This window comes from Miniopterus schreibersii (genome assembly GCF_964146895.1).
Source record: "Miniopterus schreibersii genome assembly, chromosome: 17".
NCBI lineage: Eukaryota > Metazoa > Chordata > Mammalia > Chiroptera > Miniopteridae > Miniopterus > Miniopterus schreibersii.
The window spans coordinates 43,138,275-43,151,286 of NC_138117.1; the positions used below are offsets into that span (position 1 = coordinate 43,138,275).

Below are 13,012 nucleotides of genomic sequence, written 5' to 3' on the forward strand. Positions count from 1 at the left end.
GGGCCTGTCCCTGTCCCCAGGCCCTCTACTAGGGAAGATGCTGTGGTCCCAGAGCTGATCACAGATGCAGGGAAGTGGCCTTGGCCAGTGTGGGCGGCTTCTCCTGGGGAGAGGTCCCAGAGATGGGCAAAGGCCAGGTGCAAACCACATGGGGGGCTGGGTAAAGGAAGCACAGTGTCTTCCCAGGTGGGTGGGCTGAGAATAAAGGGACCTCGTGAGGCCACCCCCACCCCCAGTCCTCTCCTCCCAGGCCTGTGTCTGCCACTCACTTGGGACTCCTGGATCAGAAGGCTAGACAGCCTGATGGGACTGGAGTCTTTAGGTGTGAGTTTGGCTGGACCCGGGTGGGGCCAAAGGTCTTCAAGAGGCTGGCCAGGCCCTGGGGCCAGACTCCCACTGCTGACACCACCAGCTCTTGACACTCTGGGCCTCCCCACACTGCTGCGTCTCCATCAGCACGTCTCCCTACACCTGACAGAGGAGCCTTCCACACTCCCCACACCTTTCTATGCATTACCCTTCCCACAAGCCCATCTGTTGTCTCCTTAGTGTCCTCAGGAGGTGGAGTCTGTCTCTGTCCCTTTTCCAGAGCCACTGTGGAGGGGAATCTGGGCTCCAGCATTGGGAAGGCAAAGTGAACCCCACTGGCTCGGGACACGGCCAACCCAGGGAGCTTGTGTAGGGACAGTGCATATGGGGAGGGACTCACTCTGCAGCTTGGGACCAGGAGCCTTGGTGAGAGGCCGGGAAGGTGCCCCGGCCCTGGGCTTCCCAGGGAGATGGCGATGGGCAGGAGCCTGGCTGGGTGGCCCCACGTACCCTATGCCCCCCCTGAGCCTGTGTGATGATCCTAAGCACCCAGGCCCACTTCCCAGCTCCTCAGGGCCAAGGCTCCTTGTCACGTAACTGCTTCCCTGTCTCTGTTTCCCTGCCTCTGTCTCTGTTGCTTCTTGTCACCTGTCTCTCACCACAGTCCTCAGCATCCATAAGCTCCCCGCCAGTGGAGCCACGGACATCAGCTTCCCCATGAAGGGCTGGCGGGCCACAGGCGACTGGGCCAAGGTGCCGGAGGACAGGGTCACTGTGTCTAAGAGTGTCTTCTCCACGGGGCTGGCAGGTGAGGGCCCCATGATGCGGAAGGACCCTCATTGGAGACTTGGGCCCCAGTGCCTGAGGGTCCAGCCTCTGGGAAGGTCTTTCTGGAATCTGGCCTGTTGCCTCTAGGTCCAGGGTGGCATCCATGTTTCTTCTCAGTATTCCCAAGGTCTCCCCTTCTTCCAGGAAGCCCTCCTTGCCCTCCTTGTGTTGGGACACTCCAGGCAATCTTTGGTGAATGGATGAAGGAACCTCCTCATTGTAGGCAGAGACAGGGTTTTACCTGAAGTGACACAGCAGTCAACTCTGGTTCCCAGGAAGGGAAGATGTGCTCTGCCTGTCCTCAGCTCTCAGGGTCACTTAGGGCGACTTAGGCAGTCACCCCAGTTCTTTGACTGCAGCACTATCCGTGGTGGGAGTGGACCCAACCACGGGGCTTGGGTCTCCTGGGGTCCAGCCTTGGGGACAGTTGGGAGGAGGGTGACTGGCACGCTTTCTTCCAGAGGCTGATGACTCATCTGTGTTTGTGGTGGGCACTGTGCTCTACCGGAACCTGGGCAGCCTCCTGGCCCTTCAGAGGTAGGCACCAAGGGGCACATGGGAGGTTGAGGTGTGGGGGAGGCCAGCCAGGAGAAGCTAAGGTGGTGGGACTGGGGGGCGTGGGTGGGCGTTCAGGAAAGGGGGCCAGAAGTGGGCCTGGTTCCACAGTTGGGGCCACGGCCCTAACAAAGGGGGTTCCCTGCCACCCTGACTCTGCTTGCTGACTCTCCCCAGGAACACAACCATCCTGAATTCCAAGGTCATCTCTGTAACAGTGAAGCCGCCCCCTCGTTCCCTGCTCACACCCCTAGAGATTGAGTTTGCCCACATGTACAACGTGAGTGCCCTCCGTGTGCGCATGGTTGCGTGGGGGCGACCCCTCCTCTCTGACCCTGTGTGTGGGGTGGGGGGTGGGGATGTCACCCTCAGCCTTATAAGAGAGCTGCTTTCGTCCCCAAATAATGAGTGGGGAAACGGAGACTCGGGGAGTGGCATGACTCGCTCAGGGTCATATAGCAGGGTGATGTGGGAGCCAAAGTCTAACCCACCTCTGACGCCTCTGCCTAAGCCCAGCCCCTGCAGCCCAGTCCCTGTCCACCTGGTTGCTCCCATGGAGGAGAGAGAGCCATCCCATTCCGAGGCCAGTCTGCCCCGGTCTCAGGCTCCTCCATGCCCTGTTCCTTGGAGCTCTCTATCAGGCTAGGCTGAGATGCCCAGGAGCCCAAGGGTCACCCAGCCAGGACAGGGCAGCACCAGACCTCGAACCCTAGGCTAGGGTTGTAGGAAGAACCAGCTGTGCCTCTTCCTGCTGTGTGCCCTGGGCGAGTTGCTCACCCTCTCTGTGCCATGGCTCCCTCCTTTATCAACTGTGAACGACAGTGTTGGGTGAGGACTGAGTAATTCCCACCAGTGTTTAGAGCAGCTGCCCCCTAAATGCCTGGAACATCCCACCTTTCGCACCCCTATCATCCCAGGGCGGGTATGCTGTGACCCACGGGACGGGGGTGTTCGCTGAGGCCCTCCCTGTGCCAGCCTGACCTTCACTTACTCGCCCCTCAGGGCTCCCCAGGAGAGGTCTCTCTGCTACCCCATTTTGTATGAAGCTGACTGGCCATCTGGGCATCCAGAGATGGGTTTCTGCCACTGCTGTCCAGCCCTGCTCAGAGGGGACAGGCGCTGCCCAAGGCCACACAGTGGGGGTGGGGTGAGGGGTCTGCACCGATCTCTTCCCTGCTCTGGGCCTCAGTTTCCTCCTTGAATGCCGGTCTGTTGGAGGGACAGTGTAAGCAGAACACTGGCCCACCTGTGGGTGGACCCTGCAGTGACCCTGGGGCGGGGCTCGAGGGGGCAGGCAGATGGCCCTGACTCCTACCCCCTCTCTCCAGGGCACCACCAACCAGACGTGTATCTTGTGGGATGAAACGGACGTGTAAGTTCATCTGGGTTGGTGACCTCAGGGCCCCGGGGTGGGCTTTTGGGGAAACTGATCCAGCGGGAACAGGAGTGCAGCTTCCTCTTCTGGCCACTGTCCCCCAGTCTATCTGTGTCTCCCACGATTTGTCCATGCCCAAGTCTGGCTCTGAAGCCTCACAGCACCCACTAGCCTCTCTCCTACCCCTCCCAGGGACGTCCACAGTCGGGAAGGAGAGGGCTGTGAAGCTCCAGCCCTGGGCCAGGTGACAAGCCTGCCCACCCACCTGCAGTGGGCAGACCCCTGGGAAGCTGGTGTGGGATCAGAGATCTGGGGTGATCAGATGAGAAGCAGCAGCAGGGGCTCCTCGGATCACCGGCCCAGGTCCTCGTCCAGCCCCTACTGATGCCTCCCGTGTCATGGGCTGCAGCACAGTGAGAACAAGCCGGGTGCCTGCTCCGTGCCCTGCAGGGATGGGGCTGGACTGGCTGGGCTTGATGTGGGATCGCGGGGCCCTGTGTGGGCACCCCAGAGCACGATGTCCCCCCAGACATGGCGAGGCAAAGGGGGAGGTGGGAAGCCTCACTTAGCCACAAGGAAGTTTGTGCAAAGACCCCCAAGCGGGAGCAGCCACTAGAGTGGAAAAGGGTCGGAATTTTGGGAGAAAGTACAGGAGTAACTTGGTGCTAGATCCTGATGGGCCAGGTGGGCGTGGCGGGGGTTGGTTCTGCCCCCCAAGGGGTTTGGTGTGCATTGGGGAGGTGTGGTCAGTGGGAAACTAGGAGTCATTGTCACTGCCACCCCCACTCAGCCCTGGCACCGTCCCAAGCCAGGAGGGTGAGTGTGTTCAGCTGGGCCTGGGCCTAGGGTATGTTCACTGAGCCCCTCCTTGTGCTTTGGGCAGCACAGTGACGAGTGTGTCCTGGGAGGTCGGGGAAGGCTCCGGGCGTGGCCAGCATTGAGGAGGGCAGAGGCAGAGGCGGAGGCAGAGCCTGAACAATAACTAGAGAGCAGGTGGGGTGGATACAGAAGGCAGGCTGAAGGGTGTGGGCGCTTTGTGGGAGCTGTGTCAGGAGCTCTGGAAGTTGTCAGGGGCCATCATCCACCCACCCGTTCACCCGTCCCCCCCTCAGTGATCACTGCTGAGGAAGCCCTGGTCCTCGGCCTCCTCTGCCCTCAGTGAGGAGGGACATCAAGCAGGAACGTATACATAGAGCCGTGTGAAAATGTCAGGTCATGCCATGTGCCACAAGAGGAGCCATGTGGGCCTGGTAGCAGGAGGGGCCCACGGAAGCACCTCTGAGGAGCTGATGTGTGAGCAGAGGTCACATAGCACTGTGCCTGTTGCCCGTGAGGCTCTCAGAGGCCTGTGGTCCAGCTGCAAGCTCAGGAGTGGGGCTGAGGCATCCGATCCAGAGCTGGGCAGCTCAAGGCCCACAAGGGAGGGAGGCTAATGGGTAAGGGACAGGGAGAGCTACTCAGCCCACCCCACCCCCGGCACTATGCTGGACCGCGCATCCTTCCATGGCTGGATGGGACCACTCCTCACCCTTGGCTCCTCAGGAAACCAAGGGCTTCCTGGGTGACCCAGTGTGATCGGAGGACCTGGCTTCCCCCGGTGCGCCCAGGAGTCAGGTCTGTGCTGGAGTAGAGCTGTATTTGCATGTGCTTAGGAGAGAAGAGGCCTCACATGTCTGCAGGGTCATGTGTGTGGGGTGGGGGGTGAGATCCATCAGTAACCGTCAGGTGAAATAGTGATCTCCTAATCCACAACTATCCCCCGTAGCTGAACCTTAATCACAGACGGAGCCTTGATCTCAATCTCACTGACCTTGACCCAGGTCACAGGCTGAGCCCTGACCCTAGACATGGACAGAGCCTGACCCTGTTCACACGCTGAGCCCTGATCCTGGTCACACATGAGCCCTAGCCCTGGGCACACACTGAGTCCTAGCCCTGGGCACACACTGAGCCCTAAACCTGGGCACACATTGAGCCCTGACCCTGGGCACACATGAGTTTTGGCCCTGTGTCTCATCTGGAACAAACTTTGCATGTTCATACATAATTACACGTGTGTCATAAGCTTGTAGGGCTGTCTCCTCTCCCAACCACATGGGATAGTTGAGTATGTGACACACTCGTCTTGGAAAGGATGAGTCAGAGGACTCCACCCACAGTTCAGGCCCTGCACCTGCCTCACCCAGGCGCACACACACGCACGCACACACACACACACACACACACACACACGCGTGGACTCTGCATCCACACTGGAGACATCATCTCACGCTCTGTAAACACCAGGCCCTGACAGACCCCTGGAGACCCCTTGCCCCAGGAGCCGTGTTATGTAATCAAATACCACCCTCTCAGTCCGAAGACTGAAGCCACCCACACCTTAACCTAGCTGACAGCATGGCTCAGGGCCTCTCAACACTGCCAACCAGCATGGCAGTGCAGTGAGGGTCTGGGGAGCACGGGTATTAGTGGGAGAAAGCGGAGTCCTTGCAGAGTGGATGGGTGGGTGATGGATGGATAAAGGATGGTCAGTGAATGGATGGGTGAATAGGTGGAGAATGGGTGGGTGGGGGAGGGTGGGAGGGTGGAGGATGGGTGGTGAAAGGGTGGACTGGTGAGTGACGGTGGGGGTGAGGAAGTTCAGGAGCACAGCCTGGAAGTTAAGGTCTGTGGTCCTGAAAGGACAGCTCCCTGAGTCGTGCACTATAGGAAGTCCCAGATGCTTTGCACTGCAAACCTCCTTTTTAAAAACAAGTCATCCACAGTTACGTAGAATGTAGAATCTGAGCTGGCATGACCTTCAGTAGTCATTGCTCTGCCTCACTTGAACATGGTGCAACTGAGGCCTAGCCTAAGGATGTTGGTGTAGGCCAGATGCCCTCTACAGTGCTCTGCTCTGCCAGGGTTTACAGGGTTGCAGGAGGTGGATATTCTGCCAGAGGCCAACCCCATGAGGAATCTCAGAAGGACAGGGTTCCATGTCCAGCACACCATGTACTCCTGGTTCTCACACACACACACACACACACACACACACACACACACGCACGCATCAACCATAAAGGCTCTGAGAAGTCCTGCAACAGGCTCATGTTCAACCAGGTTAGGGGTTTCCCTGACTAAGGGGCTTTCAGCACCCTTACTCTCTAAGACTGGGACAGAAGGTGTGATGTATAAAGGATGACGTTCCCACACACTCTGTGGACCCGTTTCCAGAGGCCTCACCCTCACCAGGCACCTCCAGATCCGCCTACTTTGCTCCCACAAGCCTTCTCAGCCTGGCTGAGGAGACGGAGGCTGAGTGCTCTCCAGTAAGCCCAAGGGTGCCCCGTGGGTCACTGTGGTCTGTGCTGTTTCCCAGCCGCAGGCTCCCAGAACTGCAGGGCGCACAGAGGGCCCAGACTGGTGCAGCTATCCTGGGGACACTCTGGACCCAACCCTGGAACCCTCCCTGCAGACCCTGCCTAAGTGCATGTCCTGGTCCCTTTAAGAACCTTGCCCCCCATCCTTGGTTTCCTTGGAGAGGGCAGTGAGGGGGCCGGCCAAGGCTGGAGAGCGGAAGGGAGACTTGGCAGGGTCCTCCAGTTGTTGTCAGCGGCCGGTTCCCAGCCCAATTTCTCCCAGGCCAGCTGGCTCCTGACGGAGGCAGGGACCAGGAGGGGGACAGGCCCAACACAGAAGCCCCTTCAGTGAGTGTGGGGGATGTGCTCTGCTTCCCCCCACCTGAGGGGGGGGCTGGGGTGGAAGAGGGGCAATGTGCTGCTCTAGGCAAAGTCACCTAACCACCTAGCCTCCGCCCTTCTCTCTCCCCCCCATTTTGTCCCTGGGGGCAGCAGGGCCTGGCAGGGGCCCACTAGGAGCCTGCTCTCCTCAAGGGGCTTCTGAGGCAGCCCACCTGCCTCCTTGCAGGGTTGGGAGCTGGAGGGAACACAGGTCACGACACAAGGTCACGGTACCACTGCGCTCTGTACCCGGGATGGGGCAGCGAACATCCCTGCCCTGCCCTCCACCCCACGGCGCCCTCGCTGCTCCCCTCCTCAGTGCCAGCTGGCAGTCTCAGCCCTGCCTGTCCCTGTGCCCTCAGTCTTCTCCGGCCCCAAACATCGCCTGCTCGGGGAGGCCGTCCTGCCCATTTTCCTGCGTCCCCACTCATTCACTTCTCAGGTGAGACCCCATTTTCGGGGAGTCCATATATTCGTGTCTCTGCTCCCTATTCCCCACTTCCAGTAATGTGGGGGCCCCACCTGAGGCTGTGGAAGCCCCAGCCTCAGTTTCCTCGACTGTGATGGGCAAGATGAGTGTCCACCACCTCCCAGTACAGAAAGGTGCCACCCAGCCCTGACCCTCACCCGGCCCCCACCAGGCAACTCCCAGGCACTGGCAGAGGGAGAGGCTGCCCAGCTCTGCCCAGCCCTCGCCTGCCTGTGCTCTTGCTGCTGGGAAGAGCTGCTGCTTGGCCTGGGAGGCATGTCTGCAGAGGGGCTTCAGCAGTGAAAGGGGGTCCTGTGCCGGGAACACAGTGGGAATGCCACGGAAGTGTGCTTGAGGTCTAGGCATGTTAGTGTGGCAGGGGGCATCTTGGTGTAGGGGGTCAAGGCACATGATCTTCCCACGGGGCCACTTCCAGCTGTCTGGCCCCTGGGCCTCCCAACTTCTGTGCCCCTCACATCTAGGTGCTCCAGTGGGTGAGTGGGTCTGTGCTGAGTTCACGAGGCAGTGCCAGGAAGGGGGGGTGAAGGGGTCCGCCAGGACCACTTTGATGCAGGAAGGGATTGATGTGGGGACAGAAGAGGGGACACTTGGGAAGGGCCTGAGCCTGACCGGCACACAGAGGTGCTTCAGGGTGCTCCTGGCAGGGGTTTCGTCCATCCATTCACCTGTCCATCCATTTGCAATGTGCTAGAGTTCTGTGAGTTTGTAACAAAGGCCTACCACGTTGAGCATTCAGCCACTCCCCATTCATCCTCCCAAGAGGAGGTCTTATGGGTCTTGATCCTGCAGTGCCCACCAGACTCCTTCACATAGATGCCCCAGTGACCTCGAAGAGGCCTGGGAGGGCAGGGTTGGCTGCAGGGTCTGTGTCATAGGGACAATCCTGTGCGGCATGCGGGTGGCCCTCCTCACTCCCGACACTTGCTGCCCTCTACTCCGTATTACTTGTTCTGCGTGGTGGAAAGGGCTTCAAGACCCAGCTCCCCAGGTCTGCATCCTTGCTGGTGGTATTGGGAGGACAGTGACTAGCTGTCTTCAACTATAGGGAGCCGACTCTGGATGTGGGAGGGTTGCATATGGGGTAGACATAGGAAGGACTTCAAAGTTGACAGGAAGGAGAGTGATTGTGGGTGTCCAGTCTCCTTTCTTGGCCTTGGTGCAAGGGCATCCAGAAGCAGGGGGATGGTGGAATGCCCTTGAGGTGACTGGGCATTTGGGAGTCAGGTGAACTGGGAAATGCCTGGGGAGTGGGCTGGTGGTCAGGGGTGTGATGAACGAAGATGATTAGCTGCCCGAGTTCCATCTCATGGTTGATGGGGACGGTGGTGAGACCTGCTCTGCCTACACAGTGTCTCCCAGATGTGGCAGGTGCTGAGTAAATGCTTTTTGAATGTTGGTGATAAAGGTTGCCAGCTAGTGTTGGTCCTAGTGACAGTCACAGTGCTGGTTCTGAGGAGGTGATGGCAGTCGTGGTGATGGTGACGCTGCTGATAGGGGAGGTGATACCGGTGATCACAGAGACACAGGAGTGATGGTGACAGCGGCAGTGGGCATGGTGCTGTCGGTGCTGTTGACGGGTGGGGTGGTGAGAGTGACAGCACTGGTGACGATGCTGTTGACAGTGATGTTGATGGCAGTGGCGATGGTGACGGTGGCAGTGCTGCTGCTGCTGTGATTGTTGATGAAGAGGGTGGTGGTGGTGGTGGTGTTGATAATGTAAAGGTATTGGTGTGGTGAGTTGGCAGCAGTGATGGTGATGTGATACTGGTATTGGCGATGATGATGTGATGGTGACGGCGATGGTGGTATTAATGGGTGTGTTGTGGGGGTAGCGGCAGTGTTGGTGGTGACGGTGGTGCTGGTGGTAGGACATGTCTGTCATTCTTAATGATAGTAGTGATGCTGTGGTGCTCTTGATAGTGTAATGGTGGTGGTGATGTCAACGATGTTGTTGGTAGTGTGACGTGATGGTGCTGGTGGTCATGCTGGTGGTACTGTGTGGTGGTGGTGATGATGGTGATGGCAGTGATTGTATTATTGGTGTTGATGGTGGTGTTTTGATGTTGGTGGTAGTTTCAGTGATAGCAGTGAAGGTGGAGGTGTGGTGACAGTTAAGGTGGTGGGCTCAGCTCTTAGGAGAGTTTCAGGTCCCTCCCCATGGGAACCAGGATGCACCCATGGCACTGACAATGAGCCAGACCACACACTGAGCCAGAGAGGACCTGGGGAGAGCCCACAGCGATCTTGGAGGAGGCAAGGCTGGGCTGGGTGTCATGGGTGGTGAGCTTGGGGATCTGCTAGTTAGTGCAGTGCCCATAGGGGTGCCCAGTGCCCAGCACAGGGGCTGGCACAGGCAGGCCAGAGAGGCACTTGCTGAATGAATGAGTGAGCATAGCAGCTTGATCCCCAGCTGTACCAGTGGCTGGAGTGTGAGGGGTGTGGGTATTGGGGCAGTGGCCTCTCAGTTAGCAGGGGTGAGTGACAGGCCAGGCAGACCTGGGCTGGAGGTGCGCCAGGTGACGTTCTGAGCAAGGGCAAAGGGCTAAGGTAAGATCCCTGGGTCTGGGCCTCTGAACTGGAGGAGTCAGAAGATGGAGTGGTGTCGGCAGGACCCGAGCCCTCCCTGGCCCATCCCTTCCTTGTGGGGCTGGGGAACCCAGGGTCCCACCTTCTCCAGCAGCCTGGTCTACCTGGCAGGCTGCCCTGGGCCTCTGTGGCCCTGCCCAGCTGAGCAGGCTGAGACAGGAGAAGAGCTGGACCCTAGGGAGGGCCCAGTTTCCAGCCCAGGGCAGGCCTGAGGCTGGAAGCCCTGACTCAGAGTGTGGTGGTGCCGGGAGCAAGGAGATTGGCATCTTGGATTGTGGGGACATGAGAAACCCTGGAGGTCCTGGTCACAGACCCAGAGTTGCTGAGCAAGGTTCAGACACTGTCAATTCCAAGAGAGTCACAGACTTGAAAGGCCATGGGTCTCTGGGTGGGTACCTGCCTGGCAGCTCGCTCAGCAAGACCCAGACCAGGCAGGTACCCACCCCCCAGAGATTCCTGGTCACAGGCATTGCTCCCAGAACCTGAACCAAGAGGAGATGGAGCTGATTTGGGCAAGGCCCTGGGGAAGCAGACATGGCCTGTTCTGAGGGTTCTCAAGAGCTGGCGGCCAGATGGGGCTGGGCATGGAGGGGGAGGCTGAGGAGGCTTCCTGGAGGTAGCAATGACTGGGGAGCCCTGAAGGATGAGACTGAGTCAGCCAATGGACAGGAAGGCATGTGGCCAGAGATCAAGGCCTGGAAGCAGGAGAGGCACCTATGTTCTGGGTCACTTATGGTTCCATCTGGGCTCACCTGTGCTGGCAGGGCCACCAGGGCCAAAGGGGCTGGGGGGTCATGATGAGCTCTGGCTGCTGCATAAGGTAGGACCCCGAGTGGGGAGCCCAGTGCAACAACAGGGTATGAGCTGATAGATGGGTCAGGTGCATTGCTCAGGGATTCACAGGTTCTCTGGGCAGGCTCCCTGGAAGAGGAGACCAGCACAAGTCTTGATCTACAGCTCAGAAGGCAATAGGCAATAGGTGAGAGGTGGGTACTGCGGATAAGAAAGCATGATGTAGCAGGGCTTGGGCCTGGGATGGTTGGTTTAGGGAGCACAACCCCTTGAGGATCTTGAAGGCCAGCCTGAGATATTTGGAGGGCCTCCCAGCAGCCCCTGCCTACAGAGACTCCTTGCCCACTCCCTGTTCTCCCACTGCAGGGTGCTGTGCCCACTCCAGCTTCTTTCTGCTGTGTGGGAGGACACCTCTGAGTCACTCGCACTCCAGTGTGAATTAGCCTTCAAACTGCAGGGCACCCTGATGGGCATAGTCCAGTTAGAGCACCTGCCTCGTGGGCTGGTGGGAGGCATCATGAGTACAGTGAAGGCCCTGGTTCGGTGGGGGGCAAGGGCTTTTGGTGGGCCTTCTGTGTTACTGCCCCGATGTCCCGTGAGTGTGCCAGGCCCTGCAGTGGGCACTGTGTCCCTGTGATCTCCCTGCCCAGCATGAGGAGCAAGCATTCGCGTCTACTACACCAGGGAGGCAGCTCAGCTCCGAGTTGCCAGGAGGTATTTTCCCAAGAGTGGTACAGGCTTCGGCTGTCCAGTTCCCCCTTCTTGGGCTGGGCTGGACAAGCATTATCTGGGCACTGGCCAGGGGGCAGGAAGGCAGGGGTGCCACAGGTTGAGCCTCCTTCCAGGGCCTCCAACTCCTCGGCTCCCACCTTCCTGGGCCTCTGGGCAGTGCCTCGGTGGGGGGCGGGGCTGCTGAGATAGGGGGGCCCAGGCCTACTCCACTCTGGCCAGCCAGTGACTAGAGCTAGCTTGCCTTCTCAGAGCCACCCTCACCTGGGACATAGGGACAAGGCTGTGGTCCTGCAGTGGGTGACAAGGGTGAAATGAGGTGGTGGTCTGCACAGGATGGGGCCTGCCAGGTTGGGGGAGCAGGAGAGCTGCAGAGAGGTGGAGTTTATAGCCTGTGTGTGACCAGAAGGGAACACTCTTGGGGAGAGTGTGGAGGTTGAGCGAGGGAGGATGGGCCAATCCCCAGGGACCCTGTGGGTCCCTGAGGGCAGAGTGGCCTTTGCTCTGAGTGAGGAGCTGTGTGAGGGTTTTGAGCAGATGACATGGCCTGACATTTGCCAGTGACGGTGCTGGCCTAGGTCAAGGATGAGTGATGGCCAACGGGGCAGCGGCCTCAGTAGCCAGGGAAGTACCAGCAGAGGGTCCCACCATGACGGTGGCCTCGGAGAGGTGAGCAGTGATTGGACTCTCAGTGCATTTAGAAAGGAAGGCCAGTCAATTTGCCAATGGGTCCACTGTAGGTAGGACAGGGTGGGACAGAGGAGGCTTCGGGGTTGCTGGTGGGCAGTGAGAGGTTAGAGGGACAGAGGCTTTAGGGTTGTTGGTGGGCAGTGGGAGGTTAGAGGGGCAGAGGGGCTGCTGCTCAGTCCTGCCTGGGCACCTACTCCCACTGGTGTGCTGGCAGCAGGTTGAGCAAGACCAGCCCAGTCCTTTCCTCCCAGGGGAAGACCTGGAAGCCATGAGCAGAGCCTGACTGTCATGGGAGAACCAGGCAGGAGGTGGGAGTGCTCTTTGCGGGATGGAGGTGTGTGTCAGGGACAGGCCTCACTGCAGGAGTCTAGGAGTTAGCCATGCCTGTGGCCGTGGAGGTGGAGCCAGCCAGGCCAGGCCCAGCAGGTCAGCTGGTCTGACAGGGGAGGCATGGCCCTGCCCTTAGAGCCCTGGTCTGAGGGGCCCAGGGCCCCCTTCAATCGCCCCTAAACTCAGGCAAGAAGGGACTCCTGGTCTAACCCCCGGCTCCCTGCCCTTCTGGCCCTGGAGGTGCTAGTACCCTAGCTCCTTCTCTTACCCTGGACCTAGCAAGGGAGAAGCAGGTGTCACTGACCCAGATTCTTCGGGCCTGGAGGGGAGGGCTGCTCTGTGACCCAGATAGTTCAAGTTTGTGAAGCTCAGACAAGAGATGGCAAATGGTCTCCCATGTGCGGAGTGGTCGCTGTGGGCAAAAGGAGGAAACAACCTGCCTGTGCTACAGAGATGGGAACAGGTGTCCCTGCAGCAGGAAGAACTATGGTCAGACATGAGGAAGAACTTCCAGCTGTTGTGAGTAGGAGAGGATGCATTCTACAGGTCTTGTTGGACACAGGCTGAGAATTTCCTGGCCTCTCCCAGGTTAGGGTGTGCCTTGAC

At 59.2% G+C, this 13,012-nt stretch overlaps 1 protein-coding gene across 1 annotated transcript in view; it reads left to right on the top strand.

The window, feature by feature from the left end:
* ADGRB1 (adhesion G protein-coupled receptor B1) overlaps positions 1-13,012 on the top strand; it is a 59,371-nt gene that overhangs the window by 17,445 nt on the left and 28,914 nt on the right. The window contains exons 13-16 of the mRNA XM_081117053.1: positions 974-1,117; positions 1,599-1,674; positions 1,870-1,972; positions 3,021-3,064. Of these exons, the coding sequence (XP_080973179.1) occupies positions 974-1,117; positions 1,599-1,674; positions 1,870-1,972; positions 3,021-3,064 (367 nt within the window). The remainder of the gene's footprint in view (positions 1-973; positions 1,118-1,598; positions 1,675-1,869; positions 1,973-3,020; positions 3,065-13,012) is intronic.